The sequence below is a fragment of the Sorghum bicolor genome, chromosome 9, assembly GCF_000003195.3.
Source record: "Sorghum bicolor cultivar BTx623 chromosome 9, Sorghum_bicolor_NCBIv3, whole genome shotgun sequence".
Classification (NCBI taxonomy): domain Eukaryota; kingdom Viridiplantae; phylum Streptophyta; class Magnoliopsida; order Poales; family Poaceae; genus Sorghum; species Sorghum bicolor.
In genome coordinates, this window is record NC_012878.2 from 5,556,109 (window position 1) to 5,581,000 (window position 24,892).

General features: G+C 42.3%; 3 protein-coding genes and 1 long non-coding RNA gene across 10 annotated transcripts; 1 reads left to right on the forward strand and 3 right to left on the reverse strand.

Moving 5' to 3' along the window:
- On the forward strand, nucleotides 3,961-6,332 carry LOC110430533. The gene is made up of 3 exons (XR_002447883.1): nucleotides 3,961-4,360; nucleotides 4,438-4,602; nucleotides 4,772-6,332. It is a non-coding gene; the product is annotated as an uncharacterized LOC110430533 (long non-coding RNA).
- Nucleotides 6,233-8,184, reverse strand: LOC8080921 (peroxidase 5). Its single transcript, XM_002440607.2, has 3 exons — nucleotides 7,828-8,184; nucleotides 7,017-7,469; nucleotides 6,233-6,887 (listed from the first exon to the last, which is right to left on the reverse strand). The coding sequence occupies exons 1-3, from the start codon at nucleotides 8,035-8,037 to the stop codon at nucleotides 6,477-6,479; spliced, it is 1,074 nt and encodes a 357-aa protein (XP_002440652.1). The 5' UTR covers nucleotides 8,038-8,184; the 3' UTR covers nucleotides 6,233-6,476.
- Nucleotides 12,646-16,694, reverse strand: LOC110430090 (sulfite exporter TauE/SafE family protein 3-like). 7 transcript variants are annotated; one of them, XM_021447046.1, is made up of 7 exons: nucleotides 15,133-16,694; nucleotides 14,946-15,050; nucleotides 13,839-13,869; nucleotides 13,690-13,763; nucleotides 13,518-13,592; nucleotides 13,297-13,349; nucleotides 12,646-13,054 (listed from the first exon to the last, which is right to left on the reverse strand). In XM_021447046.1, the coding sequence occupies exons 2-7, from the start codon at nucleotides 14,961-14,963 to the stop codon at nucleotides 13,003-13,005; spliced, it is 303 nt and encodes a 100-aa protein (XP_021302721.1). In that variant the 5' UTR covers nucleotides 14,964-15,050; nucleotides 15,133-16,694; the 3' UTR covers nucleotides 12,646-13,002. The 7 variants fall into 7 exon arrangements, with proteins under 7 accessions (XP_021302721.1, XP_021302716.1, XP_021302717.1 ...); XM_021447041.1 differs by having other exon boundaries at nucleotides 13,839-15,997; nucleotides 16,292-16,694; XM_021447042.1 differs by having other exon boundaries at nucleotides 13,839-15,681; nucleotides 15,838-16,694.
- LOC8071200 (peroxidase 5) lies at nucleotides 21,673-24,279 on the reverse strand. Its single transcript, XM_002440608.2, has 3 exons — nucleotides 23,429-24,279; nucleotides 22,619-23,071; nucleotides 21,673-22,246 (listed from the first exon to the last, which is right to left on the reverse strand). Exons 1-3 carry the CDS (start codon nucleotides 23,651-23,653, stop codon nucleotides 21,833-21,835), a joined length of 1,092 nt encoding a protein of 363 aa, XP_002440653.1. The 5' UTR covers nucleotides 23,654-24,279; the 3' UTR covers nucleotides 21,673-21,832.

Here is a 24,892-nt window from a genome sequence, read left to right on the forward strand (position 1 = left end):
TTGCTACAAGGCTCATACGTCGCCTTCCAGCAAGCTCGGGGACTACATCGGTACGATGCATCTGGCGATGCATCTCAGTTACAGAATTTCTTTGAGGACTTTTATTTTGACCCTGGCACCACGTGCCTACGTCACCTACTACCAGGCTCGGGGACTAAGTGGGCACACTTCACCTTGCGGTGAATATGCTTGCTTTTTAAAAGACTATACTTTTAAGAAAAGTAAAGTGGGCACACTTCACCAAGAAAGAAATTTTTTTAAGAGCGCCATGCATTCTTCGAACAACCTGCTTCTTCGATGTCAATATTGATCAACTGTCTTTTGAGTTGGTCAAAATACCGTTGCAACTGTTCGGGCGATTTTCCTGCTTATTGAAGACGTCAAGCCTCACTGATCGAAGAAGCTCAAGACGGCGTGTTACATCACAATACATGGTGCTCGGGGACTAGCTGTGGGGGTACAAACCCCTATACCCTTACGGCTAGACTCGGGCCAGGAGGCTTGGCCCATTACGAGACGAGTTCAAGGCTTGATCCGACAACCTGGAGTTTCGCGCAAGGAAACAAGATGTGGAGATCAAGCAGGATTCTAGTCGGTTAGAATAGGAATTGATATCGAATTATCCATGGCAATTGTAACCGACTAGGATTAGTTTCCAGATCTGTAACCCTGCCCTCCGGACTATATAAGGAGGGGCAAGGGACCCCCCTAGGATAGACGATTCTCTCAACACAAATCAATACAACCAGACGCAGGACGTAGGTATTACGCCAACTCGGCGGCCGAACCTGGATAAAAAGCTTGTCCGAGTCTTGCGTCACCATCGAGTTCGTAGTTTGCGCACCGTCTACCGATAAACTACTACCGTGGGTATACCCCAAGGTAGACTGCCGACCAGCTTTCGTCGACAATCATGTTTACCAAGGAGTGCCAAAAAGTGATTAATTTAGGGATATTTTTCTATGTCTGCCCCTATTAAATAGCGTTACGGTTGCCTCTTGTACAGAAGTAATGAGTAGCCCGTATCAAGTAGTCGTCGTGCTCGAGACCGCAGCGAGAAGCCCGTATCAAGTAGTCGTCGTGCTCGAGACCGCAGCGAGAGCATGGATACTTCCTAGGGTGCATACGATCCCATGCTTCGCGGTTAAGATGAACAACTTGACAACGGCCACAAATAAAAGCTCTGGGCGGCAAAGAATCTGGCGCCACGATCTCCGAGTCCGCGGCAATGGAGTCCACGAGCTCCATCTCCGAGGAAAGCATCGGTGACTCCATGGAGTCCGACACCATCTCCATCTCCATCTCCATCTCGAAGGAGTCCTGCACGATGACGGAGTCCAGTGCCTCGATGGACTGCAGGGGGTCGACGGAGTCTAGCCCCTCCACAGACAGCAGCAGGTCGACGGAGTCCGCGGCGACCTCCTTCGACTCGTGCCCGACGTCGTCCGTGGTATGCGTGAGCGAGGAATCCATGGTGCGGCACGCGGCGTGCGACGTGAGGAGCGGTGTGCGGTGATCTCCTCGGACTCCAGCGCGACGGTCTCCTCCGAGTCTGGCGGAGCGATCTCCTCATACTCCTCCGGCGATCTCCTCGGACTCCTCCGACTCAGCGCGGAGATCTTGTCCGGTGCAATGATCTCCTCGGCCACCGGCTTGGACTCCATGACTTGGGCGAGCGGCGAGCCTGCCAGCGGCGAGCGCGAGTGGCGAGTAGACGAGGCGAGAGGCAAGCAGGCGAGTGGACGACGCGAGCGGCATGCGACGCTATTAATCTGGCGAGCGCAGGAGACGAAGGGCGCAGCACGGACTCAAGTCCCGACGGATGCACATGCGCGTGGCATAGGACTATAGGAGCCCAAGCGCGTGAGGGGTAGCATCGTTTATTTGGCTGACCACGCGAGAATGACTTCTTTTGCTCATCCGGACTGCAGGACCTCTTTTCCCAGTATGGAGGGAGTATATATATTTGTTGTACTCAGATTTGAAATCCACGAGCAGCAAAAAAGTTCAGAGTTGAAAACTTAGTGTTCTGTCTCCTTAAGTGCCTCTGTTAGTGGAAATCAATGTTGAATTCTAGTACTCCGTTGTTAATCAGAAATCGATGTAGATTCTAGTGCTTGTTGTTAAGAGCAACTCCAACAGTTTGCTAAAAGTACTTGATATTCTAGGATTTTACCAAAACCAAAAAAAACAGCCTCCAACAAGTTGGCAAAACTATCTGGCAATTTTGTGAGCTTGGCAAAATTCCCCCTTCACTTGGCAAATATGTCAAGTCCTCCATCACTTGGCATCACGTGTATCCCAATTTGCCAACTTATTGGAGGCTCAATTTTGTGATTTTGGCAAAATCCTAGGATGTCAAGTTCTTTTGCCAAGCCCAAATAGCAAACCGTTGGAAAATGTCTCTTTTTTTACTTGACATTTGGTTTTAAGACTTGGCAAAACTATAGATTTGCCAATTGAGTTTTAGCAAACTATTGGAGTTGCTTGGGTCTGATCTACAGTATTAGTAATAAGTTGGGCACAAATGGACAAACTTATTCTAGCATGCAAAACACCAACGATTTTTTGATTAAGAGAAAAGAAAAACATACAACACCATATTATATATCATACTAACAATAACAACAATTAGTCATATATTAATGAGTAAAATGCATGCCACGTCTTTAAACTTTTGGGGCATTCTCATCTGCATCCTCAACTAAAAAAATGACTATATAGTTTCCTATTTCCGCGGCGCCCAAAATGGAAAACCTATCCAACCTCATCGTGCCACGGCTGGACACTGGTGCCATGCCAACTTCTCAAAAGATCGTAGTGTAAACCCTAATTAATATGTATATATGTACAACTATATGAGACTTGTGTTTGAGAACTTTTAAGAAGAAAATAACAACAACAGATTGCATTGTCAAAAAAAACAACAACAACAGGTTGCAGCGCAAACCCAATAAACCTTAATTAGGGCGTGTTTATTTCAGGCCCGGTCCTGTCAATTTATAGGCCTGGAGCGAAGTAAGAAACATGGGTCTTTCATTTTAATTATAATGATATACATACAGATTATATCTATATCTTTTTTCTCTTTTAAATGCATCTATTTTTGGTAACACGAGGACACTAGAAATTTAGAAATTATCAAGTACCATTGTATTAGATTCACTTCAATGTTAAAATATAAAATAAACCGAGTGTTCGTAAATTACCAAGTTCTTGTTGGTTTCTTTTTCTTTTTTTGGAGAGTTGCTAAGTTGAGAACCGAGATAATTATTCCTCTCACTGCATCGTTAATTATTCCTCAATCCCAAATTATAATCCCAGAAGAGGTTCTAAAGAATCAACAAAGGGGCTTAGGGAACAAGGGCAATTGATCACAACACTTTACCTGGACAAGTATGGGCTTGAAGACGTCTTGTACACTCCTAGTGCCATACTTGCTTATAGGCATATACATATTTTTATTGGACTGAAATCGTATACCAGCTATACATACGTAGACTAGAAATTGGGTCCCTTGCCTGCGAGGGCCCTGTGCCATTGCACAGCTCGAACCCCCAGGACCGGGCCTGGTTTAGTTTTAAAAAATACAAAATACATAATATCGACCACTTTAGAATGATGGAATGCAAAATACCAAAATTTTCAGAATTATGTTTAGTTCCATTCAAAATGTAGAATTTATTGTCCATATGAGGGCCCCGTGAGGCTCTTTTTGGTTTTTTTACCTCTTGGAGACCAAAATCTAAAATGGAGAATAACCACTTTCTTACTAAAAATTTTACATGGTGTTTAGTTTTATTTTACAAAATGATGAACTAAAACCTAAAATTTTTTTGGACAGGAGTGGAACTAACACACTTTAGGGTCCATTCGTTTCTGGGCTGAAACTGTCTGGAACTATTTCAGACCTGGCTGGAAATGTTCCGGGCCGTTTCAGTCTAGGAATGCCTAACCGAATAGTATGTTTGTTTGGGACGCGGCTCGCTCTGTCACAGGCCGCGTGTTTGGGTAATCCTGGCGGGCTGCCGGCGACCTGCGCAAGGCACGCCCACAAGCCCAACCGCCGTATAACGGTGAGGATCTGCCGATCTGGGCGACCTAGGGACGTCTAGTGAGGCCAATGCGTTCACTCAGCTCAGCAGCGCCAGAGAACGGCGGAGTGGGGACAGCTTTCACACCGTCACGCGATCGAGGTGCTCGACGAAATGGCCACTTGGCGAGGCTCACTCAAGGGGGCCGTTCGTTCAGAAGACAGCAGCCATTCATCTTTGGCTCAGCGGAGAGGTCGCTTCAGGATGCCAGAGGTCGTGCCCCAGGTTGTTGATGTGCAAGAGCCAAAGAGCAGAGGAGTGATATGGTAAGAGGTCCCTATTCCTGATCCAATGTCGTAGCTTTCAATTTCAGGAGCTTCACGGGTTATATGTCTCTTTGCAGGAAAGTCAGTGAGACCTGTGTTCCATGTCAATGCGACAATGTCCTGCACAGAATATGAAGGCAGCCGTGCACAGATACTGAAATGAAAATTTATGCCAAGTGGAAGAGCTCGTGCAGGACTCGGGGTTTTTATGGCCATCACCACCTACCTGCAGGAAGCTTCATGTAATCCACTCTCCATATGCATTCTCTGAAAAAAACAGCACTTTCTTTTGACAAACCATCTGTTAAACAAATTGACTTGTATCCTTAAAAAAACAAATTGACTTGTATTCTTAACCAAAAAAAGCAAACAAACAAATTGACTTGTTCATCTGGACGTTACTCTCGGCAGGTTATTTGTTTATTTCTGAAGGGGCCAGCTAGGATGCACTGTTGGTGTGGCGACTAATGGTAAATTTGCAAGACAGCTGTTGAAACGGCATACTTTAGCTTACATTTGTACTTCAGGTCAAAGCTATTCTTATCTCAAAATTAATGGTTTTCATATCAAAATACCATAATAACTATGCAGAAAAATCAGGGGTCAGATATGTTAATATTAGACAAGTGTGTGCACACGCACACACCCAATGAGAACCCCCATCTTCAGGAGACTTGTTCAAACATGTTTAGCAAGGGGTTGGCATCGCATCCTCCAACACCTTTGAGAGCAAAAGTTGCTTGTTAATAAGGCAACGGAACGTCATGTTTATAATTTTCATGTATTGATGCTTGTGGAGAAAGGAAAATATAGCTCCATAGTGCAACGTCGCAAGCAACAGAAATGTAAACAGTCCTTCCTGAGTTACTGAAGGTCACAAGCAATGCCTGTTTAAGGCTTACTTTTTCGTAACCATTTCAAATCAGAATTGTCAGCATTGAGCCATTGACTTCATTGTTTCCCCTTTGATAATGACAATCCTTAGCAAACTGGAAAGCTCTATGAATAATGATGATTTCAAAAAAGCAGAAAGGGATAGCTATAGCAGCTTACAGTGATGACAAGCTTTCTTCACTTATAGTTGCTGTTCCATGTTGTGGACAAATCAAAAGCACAATGACTTTCTAACTGTTATCTGACATGGCAATGAGTTGTACTAACACCATACAAGCATCAATGGTTTTAAGTCGTATTTTCCTTTATGATGGAAAGTGCATTTTCCTATGCTGAAGATTTTTAAATTTGACTGCATTTCATAACTTTGTGCATTTTTCCATGAATATCTTCATATTTTTAAAACTCTGTATCAGTCCCTTTCTGCTAATGGGTTACGAAATTTCATCTTGTTGAATTATAAATTTCTCTTCTGCAAGAGAGCAACTACATAGCCCTAAGTACTGAGTACATATTGACAGTCATTAAACACAATAGTATTTATGATTTGCAATATGGATTAAACATTGTTTTAAATAGTTGGATTCAATGATAGTCACTTTCAGTTGCAATGTTAGAGCACTTACGGAAAAAACTGGGTCAAATGGATTTGACAAGTTGGTGTGTACATATCATCCATTGATTGGGCAACCATCCAGCATGTTATAAATGCATGATAGCCATGTTTATCGCCTCTTTTTTTTTTGTCATATACTTTTATGATAAGGATGATATATGCTGTGCAGATTTTTCTTGGTCTTAGGTTGAATTGGTAACTGATGAAGGTCCCATGAATTGACTATGAGGGCGCTGGTCCCTGGCTTGCTACCGACAATTTACAAGTACTTTGTAGGACGATTTACCAACAATTATTTTGGTCAAAACACACGTTTAATCAATTTTTTGTATCACTACTAAATAATCAGATGGTCATACATGTTTGCCACGGGAAAAAGTATTTGGTACAGTTTTATTTTTATCCTCACAATCAAACACCAGAGTCAATTGAACACCACGCGATGTACAACAGACTGCCTACTTTTTTCTTCAGTTTTTGTGCTGTCTCCGTGTTCATCTAGTCTAGCAAGCAAGTTATACAGCTAATTTGCTCATCACTTATTACAATATCGATCACATCCCACACCAAACACACTGCACGCACATGAACTGACAACCGGTATGGTTAACTTGCAGCCACTCCAGTGAATCCTGAAGAACCTGACTGACTGGCAAGAACATCGGTGGCGCTAGCAGGGTTGATAACCCTGCAGTTGCGCCTGATCTCGCCCTGCGTCCCGGTGAGCACCTCGATCTTCCCCATCTTGACCATGGACTTGGCAAACTTCCTCTTCCATGTGGTCTCGTTGCGCACAAAGGAGTCCACCAGCGCCTTCATGGTTGCGTTGGTTAGCAGCGCAGCGTCCGACTCAAAGAGGCCGAGGTTGTTGGTCAGGCCGACGTAGTACTTGTTGTCGAACTTGTCGGGTGTGATGATGTCCATGAACGTTGTCGTGTTCGGGAAGAACTGGCTGCTGTTGGACGGGCAGATGCTCTTGAGGAGAAATGCGTAGGCTTTGCTCAGCGCCGGATCAATCTGTACACAGCAGCAGTGGATATGGATAACCAGGTAAGAACTAAGAGGTAAGAACTGCGCTAATACAAAGGCAGAAGCTTGAGCAGCCTAGTTTTTGCTTTTCAGAGAGGGAAGTGTCACTCTTATTACCCCGTCAGCTGAGCCGCTGAAGTTGTAGAGCCGGTCGCCCAGGTTGGCAGGTCCGGCGAAGCTGCTGCAGTGGGAGACACCGAGGGTGTGTGCACCGGAGAGGACAACCATGTCCTCAAGGGTGAGGTTCTTGGAGGCGAAGCGGTCTACCAGTTGGGTGGCATTGAAAAACGGCGGAGGCAGGTTGTTCGTGGCCTGGGTGGCATTGGATACCCTGCCGTCACGGCGTCCGGACGGCACCTGGTAGCCGAGGCCACCGGTGAGCACGACGCTGTCCCTCGCCGCGAAGGCGAGGATGTCGGCGCAAGAGACCACGCCGGGGCACTGCGCCTCCAGGGACGCCTTGGCGCGGTCGACCACGTCGAAGAACCTGAGGCTCGGGTTGTTGGCGGGCGAATCCTTCTCAGCCGTGTTGTTGGCCGTGGAGTCGATCAGCACCGAGCCGTCGCAGCCCTGCAAGGAGTTCATTTGAAGCGTCACTCAGGTATAGAGTTCTTGCTCTTTGCTCTGCTTTTGAATAGACGTCGTGTTCTAGACTTCTAACATGGAATGGAAATAATCATATGTATCTAGTCTAGATACCTAAAGTCTTGCAAAATACTTCTATACTGTTATCTTTTCAAGAACTTCTTTACATGAAACCTTACTAAAGTCTATGTAGAGAAAAAAGAAAAGAAAATGCAATGGAGGTTGCAATTTAGGACATGCTGATCAGTATCTAGCTATATAGTACGCTGCAGACGATACTACATCGTTGTACATGTGCTTACTTTTGTTTTTTTTTGATGAATATGAATAATCACGTGCTTACTCTGACGAAGCAGTCATGGAAGTGCATGCGGATGAGCGCGGGAGCGACGCCGGAGCTGTTGCCGAACGCGGCGGCCACGGTCTGCTGCACGATGCTCTCGGCGGAGGGGCACGTCTTGTTGTAGAAGCCGACGTCGAGGCGGGCTGTGACCGAGACCAGCAGCGCCGCGAGGAGCGTGGCGACGAGCAGGCAGCAGCGCTTAGTCGTCATGGCTACTGCAGGGAGCTCGTGCTGTTGCTGCTGCTGCCGTTTAGTGATCTGGATGCATGAGCATGGCTGGGTGTCGCCACAAGAGGGGTTTATAGTGAGCTGGGACACGAGTTGTTGCCGACCTTTAGAAAATGGAAGAGCAGTTTTGTCACAGTGGAAGGCACTCTGAATCTTCTCTGAAAATAGGTGAGTTGTTTTCTTCTACATACACTGTATTGGCTCTCATTATCTGTGTCTGTTTTTTTTTTTTTGAATAACGAACTCCATTGGTGTTAAGTGCAGTGTACATGGATGAGATCGATCAGATCCCAGTTTGCACTCCTAACAGGACACTTGACTGTGATGTTTGTCAATGAGCACAAGAAAAAGGCAGGAGAAGCTGGCCTTGTTTAGTTCCAAAATTTTTTAGAAACTTAAGACAAAAATTATTCAATTATGGACTAACTAGACTCAAAAGATTCATCTCGTCAATTCTGACCAAACTGTGTAATTAGTTTTTATTTTCGTCTATATTTAATACTCCATGCATGCGTCTAAAGATTCGAGACGAGGAATCTGAAAAAATTTTGCAAAATCGACACTGTAGCACTTTTGTTTGTATTTGACAAAAATTGTCCAATCATGGACTAGGCTCAAAAGATTCGTCTCGTCAATTTTGACCAAACTGTGCAATTAGTTTTTATTTTCATCTATATTTAATACTCCATGCATGCGTCTAAAGATTCGATGTGACGGTAAATCTAAAAAATTTTGCAAAATTTTTTGGGAACTAAACAAGGCCAAGGTATATCCAATTCGGTGGTGGTTGAGCCTTAAAGAATCTTCCGTGGATTGTCTGAAAACATGTGAAAACATGTGCTTCAGGCTCTGGTCCACGTTCAAAGTGGCCAGAGTCGTCGTCAGAAGCCGTCACATGACATGAGGGAAGCCATAAAAGTACGTTCGAGTTCTGCCTTGTGAAAAAGAAGATGATTGTAGGCTTTTATTTTACTTTTACTACTTTTTTTTGGCTTTGTGCCCTATAAACTTAATTAGATGAGTTCTAAACATGTGAAAGGGGCAAACCTTTATGCTTCGTTCCTTTGACGTAAACAGGCAAGATCCATTTCCCGTTATGGGTCATATACTTACATCTCATAGGATGATGTATCTCTACAGTTAATGAGTTTGACAACAATAGTATATATTATGTGTATTATCTAATTCCAAAAGTAAAGTCCGAGCCAGCAGGTATGTATGTTTATATTTTTGCACATTGTATACCAACAATCTCAATCAAAGTGAGGAGGCTCTGTCAAATCAAGTTTTGCTTTCTGCAATCCTCAGACAAGGAATTAACGGGTAATGATGATGATTCTGGCAGCATGCATGGATACGTGGAGAACGAATACAGATGCTTTGGTTTGGTTTTCTGCAATATCTCTGTCAAATCAACACTTGCACGTGGAAAACCAAAGCAGCATCGATCTCTTTTCCTTTGGAGAACGAATAGATGATCAGCAATGTGCTGGAAGACCAGAAAGATGGAACAAGTCGTCGTGATCGGAAACAGTGACATCCACGAAACATGCATGGAATAAAGGAAATTAGATATTGAATATTGGCAGCTACAAAAGTGTACTAGTAGACAGTTAATCTGCAAGTGGCAAGGAGCAGCTATAGCTTGAAAACCCTTTAATATGAGGAAATTTAGTTAGTACTAAGTACTATGGGCTAATGCCTTCAAAGCCTTGACTCTTCTACTATATTGACCAAACATCACGGATGCAGGGTACACGTACTGCAAAATACCGTGGTACGCAATTTTTTCAATTTTTTTTATAAAATGACAAACAAGGAGGTTTGATGTCATGTGATCATCCATTTTCAAAACATGGACCATTCTACCAACGCAGCTGATGAATCATGCATGCATGTGCCCCCATTTGACTGAATCCGGAGGTTGCATTGCATCTGCTTGCCTTCTTGGTGATATGTCTCCTCTTACAGTAGCCTGACAGTAACCCATCAGTGGCTGTCTGTCCAGTAATTGCTCCATCATCAGTACCAAAGTTGCCTCAGCAACTGGACCATGCTAAGACCGGATACCACACTTGACAATTGCCCAACCATATTGCTTGGTTAGTCTGAAAAGGAAGAAAATGATGAACATCCATCACCTATTGATATGGATGTGGATCCTGTGTCAGATGAAGAGAGCCAACAGCCAAGTACTGAGACAGAAAAAGGACGGAAATATAAACAAAGCAAGGCGCATCTAGTGTAGCTGAGAAAAATTATGGGGCACAACCAACTGCTGATGGTGCTAATTTGAGCACTAAAATCTCATCTCCAAAAATGCCCATAGGGTACTGTTGCAGCCATCTGTAGGAAGGCAACCAACTACTGGTTTACATGGAGATCATTGGGTTGCTACTCCTATGATTCAGCACTATAGTAAGGCAAGCAAATACACTTGTACAGCAAGCAATAACTACACTTGATGAAAGGGTCGGCTGATTTGTTAGCTGGCTCGACAATTAATTGTAGTTAGCGATTCAGGAAAATGACACAGGACGTGTTCCCTTGCCGTTTGAACCCGTTGAAATGAAGAACAAAAACTCCAAGCAGTTGAACATGGATTGTCCCTCACCAAAAACTTGTACTAGCAACCCTGCTATGCCCTACTTGCGCAAGAAAAAAGGAGTGCGTCGGCAGGAGACTAGAACATGCTGGAATGTGCCTCAAAGCTGAAGGCGTGCAACAATCTTGAGGAGGCCTCTCAGATAGACAAAGATATTGATCCTATTTCATCACTTAATTATTCTTTTTATGATTTCAATATGACTAAAATTCACTAGTAATGCTGGCATTTTTGGGCTCTTCGGAAGATATGTAGCATTAGCTCTTGTGTTAATTAATTTTTTAAGAGTGTTGAGGGATCTAGACAAATAGCTCCACTCGGCAAAGGCCAGGATTCAGGTAGTGTAAATTAAATTTGACGGGCATTGGCATTCATACCCCCACTTCAAATCAGGGATTCAGGGCATCCCATTTCCATTAGATGTCCAACGGAAATACAGAGAGTTTAGACTAAGAAGAAAAGAACATATAAGAGACCTTCATTCATACCCCCACTTTCAGGGATTAGTATGGTTTTGCCCCCTTTTTTTTAGTTTTGTGTCTTTTGCCCCTGTTATTTCAGATTAAAGGTAGACTTTGCTCCTATTGTACCGTGTGAATTCTGAGATAAAAATGACAATTTTGCTCTGTCGGATTTGCCCTCGCTTTTGTTGGTTCTTCATGATTTTACCTCTATTTTGAATTCAAAGGTTTAGACATTACTTTTGTAGATTTTTTTCAAAGATTTTGGCAACAAAATTTGACACAATTTACTGTCTACATTTTATATCTGCATATATATGTACGTGCATGACCGTCTTCGCTCACGGTAAGAATCAGATGCGGCAGGAGAATTGCAAGTAGACATGCATATATACATATATATATATACGCATACGCTTGCCAAGGCATATCCGGATATCTATCCCTAGCTGCTAGCTAGGTTTGGCGGCATCGATGCTAATTGGCGATTGCAAAGTGTGAAACAGCTCATATGGACCACAAAACCCATGGAAAATCGAAGTTCACATGCAATGCATCTCTGGATGCCAACTTTTGAAAGCGAAAACTAGTCATCGGCTCGCAGCAGTCCCCAATCGTACTTCCCAGCAACAAGAAAGAATCATGTGCGCGCGGCAGCTTGTTGAGCTACACTGATGATGAGTAGATGACGAGGCTGCTCCTGGACTAGGTGAGGTCCCTGATGAATAGATGAGAACCTCTTGGAGACCACAAGCATATATATATATATATGCATACACTGATATGATGTCGGTCTTTTTACACGGTCTTAATTTGTTTTTGTATTTTTTTAATCCTAGGTCACCTGACACCGGTACAAACCAAGGGTGAACCGAGGCTTTAAATTAATTAGAATCATAAAAGCAACTCCAACAACTTGACTATTCTTGTTGTGCAGGCTATTTTAGAACTTGTATATCAGAAAAATAGATGTGGTATTTGGTTTTGTAAAAATAGAAAGTTGGCTATCTCTTGATTTTCGGTGGCGATATATAGCCAACCACTGACATGAGCTATCTAATTTTGTAAGGTCAGTCTCAATGCATGTTTTATGAGAGTGTCATGCACATTAAATAGGGTGCCACATAAGCAAAATTGCTGACTTGGCAGGGTCATTAAATGAAGGAGTTTCATCAGATGAGAGAGGAGTTTCATCCTCATGAAACTCCTATGGCTCGGTTACCTAGTTTATAGTCTTGGTAACTGTATTATGAAACTATGCATTGAGACTAGCCTAAGACAACAAAGCTGTTGTGGGCCTCTTCTTTTTTTTTAAGAAGTTATCTATTTTATAAAATGACTAAACAATGAAATTTGGCTACTAATTTTAGCCAAGCTCTTGGAGTTGCTCTAAGGATAAATTCACAAACTTGTAGAGGTATAAAATCACAATTGCACTCTACAACAGAGGCATAAACACTAGATTCCCCATATTTAGTTCTAGAGGAGAATAAAAAACAGTTGGAGGCTTTGGAGAATGGGGAGTGAGTAAAAAGGAACTTGACCATCTTACCTCTAACCACATTTGTGGCAATATGGTAGAGGGACTCTTTCAGAAGATGAACTAGTGAATAGCGCGCGCCATCGCGCGTATATGCAGTTACAATGATAGTTTGAACTTGAAAGAAGTGCAGTGAATAAAAAGTACAAAGATATATATTTAAGATGTATAATATGCTAGAATTGGGCTCATAATTATAATTGGGTAATATAAAAAGTTTAGGTCATGAGACATTTTTCCTCAAGAGGGTTTCCTTTTGGGTGGCTGTCTGGAACTCTTATAAGGCCTATAGGACCGGTATAGTAAGTGCACGCTGAGGATGTTTGAGGTGGGAAGCAGGATCAGCCACACGTTGAAAAATGGTGATGCAAACATGCTGCCGATCGATGGCCTCTGTGCAACAAGCAAGAACCACGAGGTCAGAAAACGATGAAAATGGACATAGAACTAAGTCTGATTGTTGCACGCTTGCAGGGCGCGCGCTATCGTATTGCTCTGTGTATTTGAGGACACTGGAACCTATGTCCAACCAGTAGAAAGATCTAATTATGTTGTGTTTCATACGTGGGTGTGTGGCCAATATTGTAAATCTCTATAACCAGACACTAATCTTTTATAATCTAACAATGTCATACCTGGGGAGAAGGTCCAAGGTCCAGTACCATGGGGAGCAAGTAGTAGTGTAATTCTGAAAACATATGGAAGGAAACAACATAGATGCTAAAATATTTTTATTGAGAAGGCCTAACCAAACTGGGAAAATATTGGAGACAAATCATACGAATTTACACACTATCCACTGAATATTAAACGAGGTTGATGTCAACGTCTAAATTTTAGAATGTAACTTTCTGACCTGAACAAGGAATGCCACCCATACAAATGAAAGAAGATCAACCTCCTTGCAGTGAATGTTCTCTATAAGTGATGGCTGAAACAGTGAAAGTTTTCTAGATTATAAAATCTATTTAACTACACTTTGAAAAGAGTGCAGCTGAGTATATATATGATCATTAGATACTTATCACCTCATCTGATGAGAGTTTTTTGTCTACTGTCACACCTGGCCCAGTACGAAGTGGTTCATACTCTGCTTCCTCACCTGAACGTTTGGAAAGGGTAAGAAATAAATTCCGCATTTGTGACAAATGAGCACATTTGTTTCTTTCTCTCTTACCTGCAGTTTGCTCCAAACGTTTCACAGCCTCCTGGATATATAGTAGTTCACATCCGAAGTTATGCATGTAGTTAAAATGAGCGGAGCAGTTAAGTAAATAGTTCCATAGTCGGTGACATTACACAACTATAGTAGGTTACATGTAACTGAAACTACGATGTAATATACAAAAACTGGAAGCATGCATCTTGCTGGTTGTCATGACCTGTTGTAGGAACATAAGGAATTAATAAACGATAAGGAAGAAATAGTTTCTTGGGACAAAGTACGGTGGTAGGTTGGGTAGCAAGTGTGTAGCATATGGAGATCAAATTTATATTTTCAGTGCTGCTTGCAATTAGACCTTTTTCTGCAGCACTAAAATGCAGATTTACTTTCAGAATCACAAATTATTTAAAAAATACAGGAATAGTAGGTCAAATCTAATTGCAATTATTTATCCGTTTCCGTTTGGGATTGGGGTTGGATAATCGAGGTTGCTCACTGTGAATAATCATGTCACCATGGTTCTCCTATGATTTGGTTGCATGGTGATCAAGGAACCATAAATTAGCGCCACAGAGACTTTGTATCACAATTGCAATAAAAAACATCAACACTTAAAGTAAAAATCAAGTTATGCAATACTAAGGATCAATCGGAGAACACACGTAAAAGGCTGTCATATATGCCAATCTTAAATCTAAATCTAGGAGATCTCTAAAGGCAATAGAAATTGATTGTAATGTTATCACAAATTTTCACTCTTGAACGCTGAGACCCTATTTTCAGCTACATACTTCAAGTCAGTTATAGCATCAAAATATTTCTCATCATCTGTATAGACTTTCAAATGGCACTAAATCTATACACAATTTTCAGTATTGTGAGTAGCCATTTCTCCCAAGTACATAATTGAGAAGTTAAAAAATCATATAGTATTTCATCTTGCTACCTCCCCTGATAATTTCATTTAGTATAGCAGTACAAAGGACAATTTAAGATTTTCGTGATAAACCACACAAATAAGCCATTTCATGACAGAGACTGTGTACAAAATTTTCATTCATTCAAGAAGCATACTACATTTAACTCTTGTTAATAGGCTAAAATGGCAACAAACTGTACCTGATATAGCCTGTCCATCAGCCGCAGGGGTGTTGGGCATTACTCTAGTAATGTGCCATCGAACTAAAATGATGTTTGTTGCTCAGATGTTCCTTGTGGTTATCTCTAATGATTAACACCTTGTAAGAAGCCCAGAAACAAAGATCTTACATAGGATGGGATTAGGGCCAATAGGAAGAAGGGGTACCTGAAGAAAACTTTTATTTTCATAATTTCAAACTAATCTAAAAAAACCTGTTGAAGACCATTATTTGATTTTTAAGCATTAGCATCATATAGCATGCCTTGAAGAACAGAGGTTTAATTTGCTCAAGCTGTCATCAAACACAACAGAGAAGAAAGCAGCACCTACATAGCAACCATAAGTGATTTATCTCAGAAAAAAATAGCTGCAAAATGCAAAGATGGAGGTGAGTGTTATTGGAAGTTTGAAGGCACTCAGGTGCTGCAAGAGTAGTACGAATTGTTCCTACACGCAATATTGTCCAAATGCTATCAGAGTATATTTTCTCACAAATCGCTCATAAATCAATACACTTAGCATAAATCATGAAAAAGGAATCTGAGACAAGGAAAGCTAAAATGCATAAACAATAATAGACCAAGGAAACCTGCCAAAACAGAGAGGTTATTCATACCACAACGAAGATGAAGTAAGGGAAGCCTCACATCTAGTATTACACAGAGATCTAGTTAGGGGATGAAGGGATCCAGTAGCAATGTGGGATGAACAGATCTGGTAAATGAGATGGAAAAATAGAACAATTAGGCACACTTTATTATTTGTTGTAAAGCAATGAAAAATTCAAAGTGTCCAACCGAACACATTAGATATGCATTTCTATCAAAACGAATTGAGTATTTTCAGTGACTGGATTGAATAGGGCATCACCATCTTGCTGCTGGGGTATCTTACTCTCTCACATGTTATCCATTTTCTTGTACCAGTTGGAACCTACTCTGCTTGCTAAGATGATTATATCCTCATCGATCAGAGCCAATTTGTCTCCATACCTGAAGGATTTGTCCATTGTTTTCTATGTCACCTGAAACTATATTTCAGACCGAAATATATTAGTTACAAACTTGCTAATCACAATCCAATACCATAGGATACAATTGGCAGCTTGTTAAATTACGGAAAACAAATTAGTTGATTGCATGTGCAACGTCCTTGATTTGAAATAGTGACCATAAAGAGCACTAAAACAAACTGTCAAATTTGTTAAGCTGACTTACATGAACGAACAAGCACACAACACCTAATTTTTTCAGAACATGATACAAGGGTACCTTACTTAACTCTTGTGAAATGCTGAAAAAATAAAATATGTTTTCAGGCATACAGGTATGGAGCACCGGATCTGGCTGTGGAGTCGTCGGAGCAGCCCATGGTACACCCGTGCAGGTAGAGAAGAGAGGGCGCCTGTGACCGTCGTGGGGGTGTGTCCGCGGCTGTGGCCACCGCGCGTGGGGGCGTCCACGCCTGCCCGCCGCGCCGCTGCACCACCATGCCGAGGGCCGCCGCGCTGGGGCCGGCCCTGCGTGGGCGCCGTGCAAGGCACCTGCCCTAGCCACCGTCGCCGCGAGAAAGGAGGGAGAGGGAGGAAGCCGGTCGGTATGCCGCCATGCCAGGAGAAAGGGAGAGGAAGGGGAGGCGTGGGCAGGGGCGTTGGTGGCGGCGGCGGCGTGCTGAGCGACGGAGTAGAGGAGGAGAACGAAGAAGAGGAAGCGTCACGTAGGAAAAGAAAAAGAAGCTGGCGACCCGGAGCTGGAGCCCCAAATATATATGGGAGGGCTGATTCGAGGGAGAAGCCAAGAGAAGCTAAAGATGAGGCACAAAACAACACAGAAATCAAATAAGAAGCCGCTTTTCGCAGAATCTATTGGAGGCAATAGAATCTGCTCCAACAAACTTCGGCCACAGGATGGAAGATCGAACGGCCAGATTTTTTTTGGGCGACGTGGCACCTGCTTCTCCCCCTGGAAGCTGTCGGCTAATTTAGAAGAGAAATAGAATGATCTTATGTGTTATATAATATCTCATACAGCGAATCAAGTTCAAAAGGAAAAAACAAAAATAAAAAGGGAATAAACTAAAGTAAAAAATAAAAGCATTTTTTGGAATAATGATCTTGGGACCCTAAAAAAATAAATTCTTATTAGACTCATCCTTAGAAAAAGTCTTGATTTTATTGTCTGATCAGAAATTAGAAGACGAGATTGCTCACAATCCTTACTCAAAAACCTATGTGGAGGAAATGATTTTTTGTGGCATGTTAATGGGTATAAACTTACTCACTTCTAATACAAGGAAAAGGAAGAAAGTGACTTTTAGTCAAATTTAATTATGGAATAACGTTGATGGTTTTCAATAATGGCTAGTTAGTTTCGGTATATGGTGATGCACCGGAGGAACACAAGGATACTTTCTTGACTAATGTAGCTGAGCATCTCCAACAGTTTGCTAAAAAAACGTTTGCCAAATCTTGTGTGTTGGCAAGTTGCTAAAAGATTTGGCAAGTGAAATAATTTGTCATCTCCAACAGTTTGCCAATTAGATTTGCCAAATTATGAAAAAACAGACCCACCACTATAAACTACCAACTACCAGATCGATGGATCCATCGTACCCGCTACAACCGTCGCGAGGGCACGCTGTTGTCTGTGGCGCCGTCTCCTGTTACCATTTAGTTCAACCTGAAAACTAAAAAATTTTCAAGATTCTTCGTCACATCGAATCTTTCGGCACATGCATAAAGTATTAAGTATAAACAAAAATAAAAACTAATTGCACAATTTACTTGTAAATCGCGAGATGATTTTTTGATTCTAGTTAGTCCATAATTGAACAATATTTGCCACAAACAAACGAAAATGCTATAGTAGCGAAATCTAAAATTTTTTCGCATAAAAACGGGCGGCTTCTAGTCTGACCTCTGACGAATTCTCAGTTGCTTTACCTTTACGAACATCGTCATTTAATTAAATCATTGGCTGTACAAAGTGTCTCATCCATCACTATCAGTAGCAACATGTCATCACGAGCAGCTCTGCAGCATCTCTGCAGCAACAAGCAGGACGGCAGGAACAGGCCAGAACTTTCACATGTCTGGCGGGAATGGCACCGATAGGCTGAATCGCGCGATGGCAAGCGCGTCCGCGCGGCGGAAACTTACGCGCGCGGGTCAGATATTTGGCAAGCGAAACAATTTGGTAAGTGGGAATACCAAACTGTTGGAGCAAGTTTTTTTGCCTCTTTTGTTAAATTTTTTAGGATGGCAAGTGCTTTAGCAAATTGTTGGAGATGCTCTACCTTACGTGGTAACTTTAATATTATAAGAGCCCACACGAAAAAAAAATCAACTTACAATGATAGTTGGCTTTAGGTTGATAGAACTTTAGTCTATAAACAAACTAGGAGTTGAAGTTCAATTGCGCTTAACTAGAGATATTTCTAATCACACGTCGATAAAGTGGATCTTCCCTTGCATTTAGATTAGAGTTGGGGGTGTCTACTTAGAGATGATTTTTTATTTGGTTAAGGAGGTGTTGATAAGTGTGCCCCTAAGAATGTTTTTAAGATTAAATCTAAACGCCAGTACTAAAACTATATCAGTGGTGCCTACAATAAAGAGTTTTCATGACGGGCCAAAACTTGTGCATGAGATGAGATTTCTTCATCAATTGTGGACGCACTAGCAAAAGCTTCCGACCAAGGCCTTGTTAGATTTTCCGTTATATTGAATCTTGCGGAACATATATAGAACATTAAATACAGATTAAAATTTAACTAATTGCATAATTATCTGTAATTTGCGAGACGAATCTTTTGAGCTTACTTAGTCCATAATTGGACAATATTTGTCAAATATAAACAAAAGTGCTATATTTTTCTTTTGTAATTTTTTTTACAACTAAACGAGGCCTAAATTTCAGGTAGGTGGGGCCCACTTCACGTGGGAACGCTACAACCACCGGGCCAACTGGCCCAAATCTGTTTGTACGGGGTGCGGCGTTCTGGGCCGAGTTCTGGCGTGTCGTGTGCAACTCTGACTGGCGGTGGCGGCTGGCGCTGCTCAACTGCGCGTTCCGTTCCATTCCGTTCCACTTCGACGGCGCGTTGCTTCTCCACCGGAGACGGAGAGAGGGAGAGGGGGGGAGTGCGCCGACGCGAGGGGCTTGTGAGTGAGGAACACGGCGTGACGGTGACCTAGCAAGGGCAACGTCAGTCGAGTGAGGCTCGCTTGGAGCAGTGCCATTGCGGCCACGTGTGGGAAAGCCGCACGCGAGGTGCTCGACGAAATGGCTGGGGTCACAGGGGTCACTGGAGAGAAGGGCTTCCTGCGAGCGGCTGCTACTGTTAGGCCAAACTGTGCAATCTGGGGGAAGGTTTCAGGTTTGTCGAGTCCGGGACGGTCCAGACCGGCTGTCCATTATTCAGGTTCAGCCATCTTGGGAAGAGCTAGGCGTTTTTGCAGGAAGGTCAGTGAGAAAATGTCCTGGAAATTTCCCTACCAGAACACTGTAAACACATGTGACCCTTGCTTCATGTCAATGATACATGCATTTTTTTTAAAAAAAATATAATATGGAGTGTCCATTCTTATTGTCCAGCTCCAGCCTCCAGGAGAGTAGAAGTAGCTTCATGTAATCCTTTGATCCATGTCATCATTTGTGCAATTACTCTATATCCATGATCGGTTAAAAAAATTACTGAAAATTTTCAAGTTGAATTGTTTCTCTGGATGTTCCTGTCAGCAGGTTAATTCTGAAGGAGCCAGCTAGAATGCACTGTTATTAACCAGTAAGCACTATTGTGCTGTGGTGATTAATCCCAAATTTATACTGCAACTGGTCAAACGGTATGCTTCCACCTTAGGCCTTGTTTGGATGTTGTCGGATTCACCTCAATCCACATGTGTTGGAGTGGATTGGGGTGGAATTTAGTTCAAGTTCCACTCCAATCCACACCAACACATGTGGATTGATGCGAATCCGACTACATCCAAACAAGGCCTTACATGTGTACTTTGGGTCGAGCTCGAGCCATCATTGTTTTTTCTTTCAGAATTCAAGGGCTAAGCAGGCCCAAGGGTTTCATATTACCATAATAACTATGTTTTTTTATTTGCAAGGAACAATAATAACTATGTGAAAAACAGGAGATTGAGAATAGGTGGAAATGGAATATAGAAAGATCATTTGTTACTGTTATGCACAACCAAATAAATCTCATCTTCAGGAAACTGTAGCTCAAAAGTCAAAAGTCATGCATATATTCTGCATGTATTTTTTTCCCCATCTTCAGTAAGTTGCTTGTAACTTAGGAAACAAAACGTCATATATTCTGCATATAGAGGGGTTGCACCTCATATTTTTTCCCATCTTCAGTAAGTTGCTTGTAACTTAGGAAACAAAACATCATGCATATATTGATACTTGTGCAGGAAGTTAATTATGAAGGTATGGTGATATAGGGCAAGGTCTCAAGGAACATAAATGAAAATGAAAAACAACCCTTCTAGTCACAAGAAAAAATATAGGTTCATGGTTATGAGTCACGTTTCTAGACTCATCAGCTAGTTGTTCCTGAACAACAAGACATGATCCCAGCATTGACTTTACTTTTCCTTTTCCCTTTGAGAACAACAACGTGTGGATTTGGAATCTTTTGATGCCAACAGAAAACTTATCTCCACCATAATTGTTCAATGTTTGGTTAGATCTTGCATCAATATGGACCAGTTGCTCTCCTACGGTTGCTCTATTGGCCTATTGGGGATAAAAATATATCAAAGGCTACCTTAACTACTGTTGTTGTCAGAAAGGATTGGGATGACCGGATGAGTGCTCAGTCAAGTCAACTAGGTCCATATTTTTTATGAACGTCACTGATGAGAAACGACAAAGGGCCAATTGGATCAAATTCCATATGCTTGTTTGTTAAGCTTTCTTTAGTTGTAGTTGTTGTGCCATGTTGTGATTAAGTTTAAAACTACAAGGACTTTATAACGAGAGTCTGACATGGTGCTGACTAATTAGTTGTATTAACACAACTGCTCAAGTATACCACAATGACATTCTGCAAGCACTTCAATGGTTTTGTAGTAGTATTTATTTAACATGGAAAGCGTCTTTACCTCAGAGCTCAGATACTGAAAAATTGGTGATTCTCGTAACTTTGTGTGATATATATTTCTCTTAGCATTTGCAAATGGGGCATGCATCAGCTCACGTTGGCACTTTGGAATATGAAGTTCCCTTTTGGCAGGGTGGAAATAATCTACGTATTGTTGGTGAGATGGTTATTAAGCACCTAATATTTAGGATTTGCAGTATGGATTAATATATTGTTTTTCCTCAAAAAAACACTGGCATTGAATCAATAGTCATTCTCAGATGCAGAGCACTTAGGGATAGACTGGGTCAACTGGATTGGTTCATCTCAATCTAGAAGACTCTTAAAATAGATGCCTTCCATGTTTATCGCCTTAAGCTTTGGGCATATTTGGATAAGGAAGGTATATGCTCTGCAGATTTTCTTAATTTTGGATAATAACTGGACAAGGAGGGTTGGCCACCCGGTTAGTATTGACAATAAGGTTTGCATGGATTTTGTAGAACTAATTTTGGCACGGTCGCACAGATCCACTTCTTCCTCACAATCAAACTCCATGCACAAATGAACAACAAAGCAACTCACAACAGAGTACAAGAGTGATCATGCTGTCATTTTTGTTCAGTCATATAGATTGCATGATTTCTCCCAACCAATGTAACAATCAAGCTTACCAAGGAAGTCTGCTCATTACTTATTGCACTTTCACACATTCACACTGGACGTCACTGTGCACAATGCACATACATGTACTGACAATCGACTATTAGCTTGCAGCCACTCCAGTGAATCCTGAAGAACCCGATTGATCGGCAAGAACATCAGCAGCAGCATTAGCAGGGTTGATGACCCTGCAATTGAGCCTGATCTCTCCCTGCGTCCCGGTCAGCACCTCGATCTGCCCCATCTTGAGCATGGACCTGGCGAACTTGGTCCTGAAAGTCGCCTCGCTGCGCACGAAGGAGTCGACCAGCGCCTTCATCGTTGCGTTGGTCAGCAGCGCCACATCTGATTTGAAGAGCCCCAGGTTGTTTGTCAGGCCGACGTAGTACTTGTTGTCGAACTTTTCCGGCGTGATGAGGTCCATGAACGTCGTCGTGTTGGGGAAGAACTGGCTGCTGTTGGACGGGCAGATGCTCTTGAGCAGAAATGCGTAGGCTTTGCTCAGTGCCGGGTCAGTCTGTACACAACAGCAGTGGATATGGATAACATACTGGGTAAGAAACTTTGCTAAAAAAAAAGGGTAAGAAACTAGGCCCGTTTGATTACCTTTGTTAAACTTTAACTCTTATCATATATATGGATACATGCATGAAGTACTAAATATAAACTATTTATGAAACTGAAAACATAGCTAGAAATTAAGTAATTTGCAAGACGAATCTTTTGAGCATAATTAGTCCATGATTGGACACTAATTGCTAAATAAAATGAAAATACTACTGTATCCATTAAACTTTTACACCTCCAACCAAACACACGCTCTAACCGAAGTGTTAATTATGCTTAGTTTGTAGAGAGGGAACTGCTGTTATATATGCTAGCTTCTTACCCCGTCAGATGAGCCGCTGAAGTTGTAGAGACGGTCGCCCAGGTTGCCAACTCCGGCGAAGCTGCTGCAATGGGAGACACCGAGGGTGTGGGCGCCGGAGAGCACGACGAGGTCCTCAACGGTGAGGTTCTTGGAGGCGAAGCTGGCTGCCAGTTGGGTGGCGTTGAAGAACGGCGGAGGCAGGTTGTTGAGGGCCTCAGTGGCAGTGGATATCAGGCCGTCACGGCGTCCGGCGGGCACCTGGTAGCCGAGGCCGCCGGAGAGCACGACGCTGTCCCTCGCCGCGAAGGCGAGGACGTCGGCGCAGGAGACCACGCCGGGGCACTGCGCCTCCAGCGCCGCCTTGGCGCTGTCGACCACGTCGAAGAACCGGAGGCTCGGGTTGTTGGGTGGCGCGTCCTTCTCCGCCGTGTTGTTCGCCGTGGAGTCGATCAGCACCGAGCCGTCGCAGCCCTGCATGCATGCAAGGAGTTTAAAGGTAATATTTTTATTTAGAAAAATAAATATATTAATGTCTCAGCTTGTGCATCGACTAATGTATATAGCTGTTCCTTATTACAAGCACCAAAACAAAGATCCACGCAATATCGAAAACAAAGTTTCGTGGCAAAGCTGAAGAAGGTAAAAGTTCCAAAAGCAACATTTATAACTCGAAATTCTGTTGGTAATATTAACATGCATGCAAGGAGTTTAAAGGTAATGTAGTAGTGAAAAGTATATATGTCTAGCTATATATATATATATATATATATATATATATATATATATATATATATATATATATATATACTGCATGCGTGTACTACTTACCCTGACAAAGCAGTCATGAAAGTGCATGCGGATGAGTGCCGGAGCGACGCCGGAGTTGTTGGTGAACGCGGCGGCCACGGTCTGCTGCACGACGGTCTCGGCGGTGGGGCACGTCTGGTCGTAGAAGCCGACGTCGAGGCAGGCGGTGGCCGAGAGGAGCGACGCCAGGACGGTGGCGAACCGTAAGAAGCGGCGCTTCATCGTCGTCGTCGTCGCCGTCGTCATGGCTAGCTGTACGTGGAGCTCGTCCGGCCTGTTGCTGCTCTTCTAGTCTCTGGACTCTGATGCATGGCTTGGTGAGGCACGGGGGAGTTTTATAGGATGTTAGGATGCTTTGCCGGTCCGTAGGGAAAAAAAATGGCAGTGCAATTCACAGGAAGACACTTGATAGAGACAGAGTGGGGTTTTCAAATCGTCGAATCAGCACTCTGAATATATATTCGCCCAAAACAGGTGAGTTGTCTGTTTTTTCTTCAGCTTGTTGAATTCTTTTTTCATCGCTAGGTCAATTTTGTCACTCAATGGATCGACATTTAATCAAACAATAAGGCATATTGAAATCTGTGATACTAATTTGGTGGTTGAGCCTTAGCTAGGATATGCGACTTTGTAGGTTGACAATGCCTTAAAGATCTAATCCTTGTTCAGATGGTGAAAGTCATCGGAAGCCTCTTCACATGAGTGAATCAAGTAAAGCTTTTGAAACCGAAAGAGGGTTATGGTTTTTCCTAGTCCATTTCTCTTGTATTGAAAGCTATGGTCAAAGGCGCTCTCCGGTTCTGCAATACACCTTATATACTATGGTATTGGACACAGTTCTTTGATTTACTATGCAATATACACCTAGATCTTGTTTGGTTCCCCTTGCTAAATTTTAGCGAACTAAAATTATTTTAGTTACTCTTAGATGACTAGTGAGGCTAAACTATTTTAGCTCCTTTTAGTCAGTGTGTTTGGAAGTTTAGCTACTAAAATGATTAAAGTTAAACAAACCCCTAGTATACTATGTAATTGACTATTTAGGAACTTTGTTGGAGATCCTAAGCTTGTTTTGCAGGGATCATGCTAGTCCTCAAAAGCCTAAGTTTACTTATAAGACTCTGTTGTAACTCTCATTTGATGAAAAATGTGGTTAGGTATGGTTGCGGTAAAAACAGCTCTTTGATATTATGCAATTACAAATAAACATGTAAAATTTGCCAATGATGATGATTTTTTGCTTGCTCTTATTCTCTTGAGTTTGAAAGTTGTTAATATATATAGTAGTTCCCCTCGTTGAATCCTAAATTAGATACTCAAGAGAACCTTTATTGAAATCCCGTTACTGTTTAACTGTTCATATACTTATTATTTGTTAGTACAGTGATTTCGCCTAAAATATGTGATGTGTTTCTAAGTTTATTTTCTTGCTTCTAATGGGTCTTGTGTTAACAACAAACAAAAATGAAAATAAAAGTGAGGTAA

What these genes read in the sequence shown, in the direction of transcription:
- LOC110430090 (XM_021447041.1), bottom strand. Translation starts at nt 13,905, where the DNA reads ATGCATAACTTCGGATGTGAACTACTATATATCCAGGAGGCTGTGAAA. An exon ending in ACGTTTGGAGCAAACTGCAG is followed by an intron (nt 13,764 to 13,838) that starts GTAAGAGAGAAA and finishes CCAAACGTTCAG; the next exon opens with GTGAGGAAGCAGAGTATGAA. An exon ending in GGGTGGCATTCCTTGTTCAG is followed by an intron (nt 13,350 to 13,517) that starts GTCAGAAAGTTA and finishes ATATGTTTTCAG; the next exon opens with AATTACACTACTACTTGCTC.
- LOC8080921 (XM_002440607.2), bottom strand. Translation starts at nt 8,037, where the DNA reads ATGACGACTAAGCGCTGCTGCCTGCTCGTCGCCACGCTCCTCGCGGCG. An exon ending in TCCATGACTGCTTCGTCAGA is followed by an intron (nt 7,470 to 7,827) that starts GTAAGCACGTGA and finishes AACTCCTTGCAG; the next exon opens with GGCTGCGACGGCTCGGTGCT. An exon ending in TCAGCGGCTCAGCTGACGGG is followed by an intron (nt 6,888 to 7,016) that starts GTAATAAGAGTG and finishes TGCTGTGTACAG; the next exon opens with ATTGATCCGGCGCTGAGCAA.
- LOC8071200 (XM_002440608.2), bottom strand. Translation starts at nt 23,653, where the DNA reads ATGACGACGGCGACGACGACGACGATGAAGCGCCGCTTCTTACGGTTC. An exon ending in TTCATGACTGCTTTGTCAGG is followed by an intron (nt 23,072 to 23,428) that starts GTAAGTAGTACA and finishes GCATGCATGCAG; the next exon opens with GGCTGCGACGGCTCGGTGCT. An exon ending in TCAGCGGCTCATCTGACGGG is followed by an intron (nt 22,247 to 22,618) that starts GTAAGAAGCTAG and finishes TGTTGTGTACAG; the next exon opens with ACTGACCCGGCACTGAGCAA.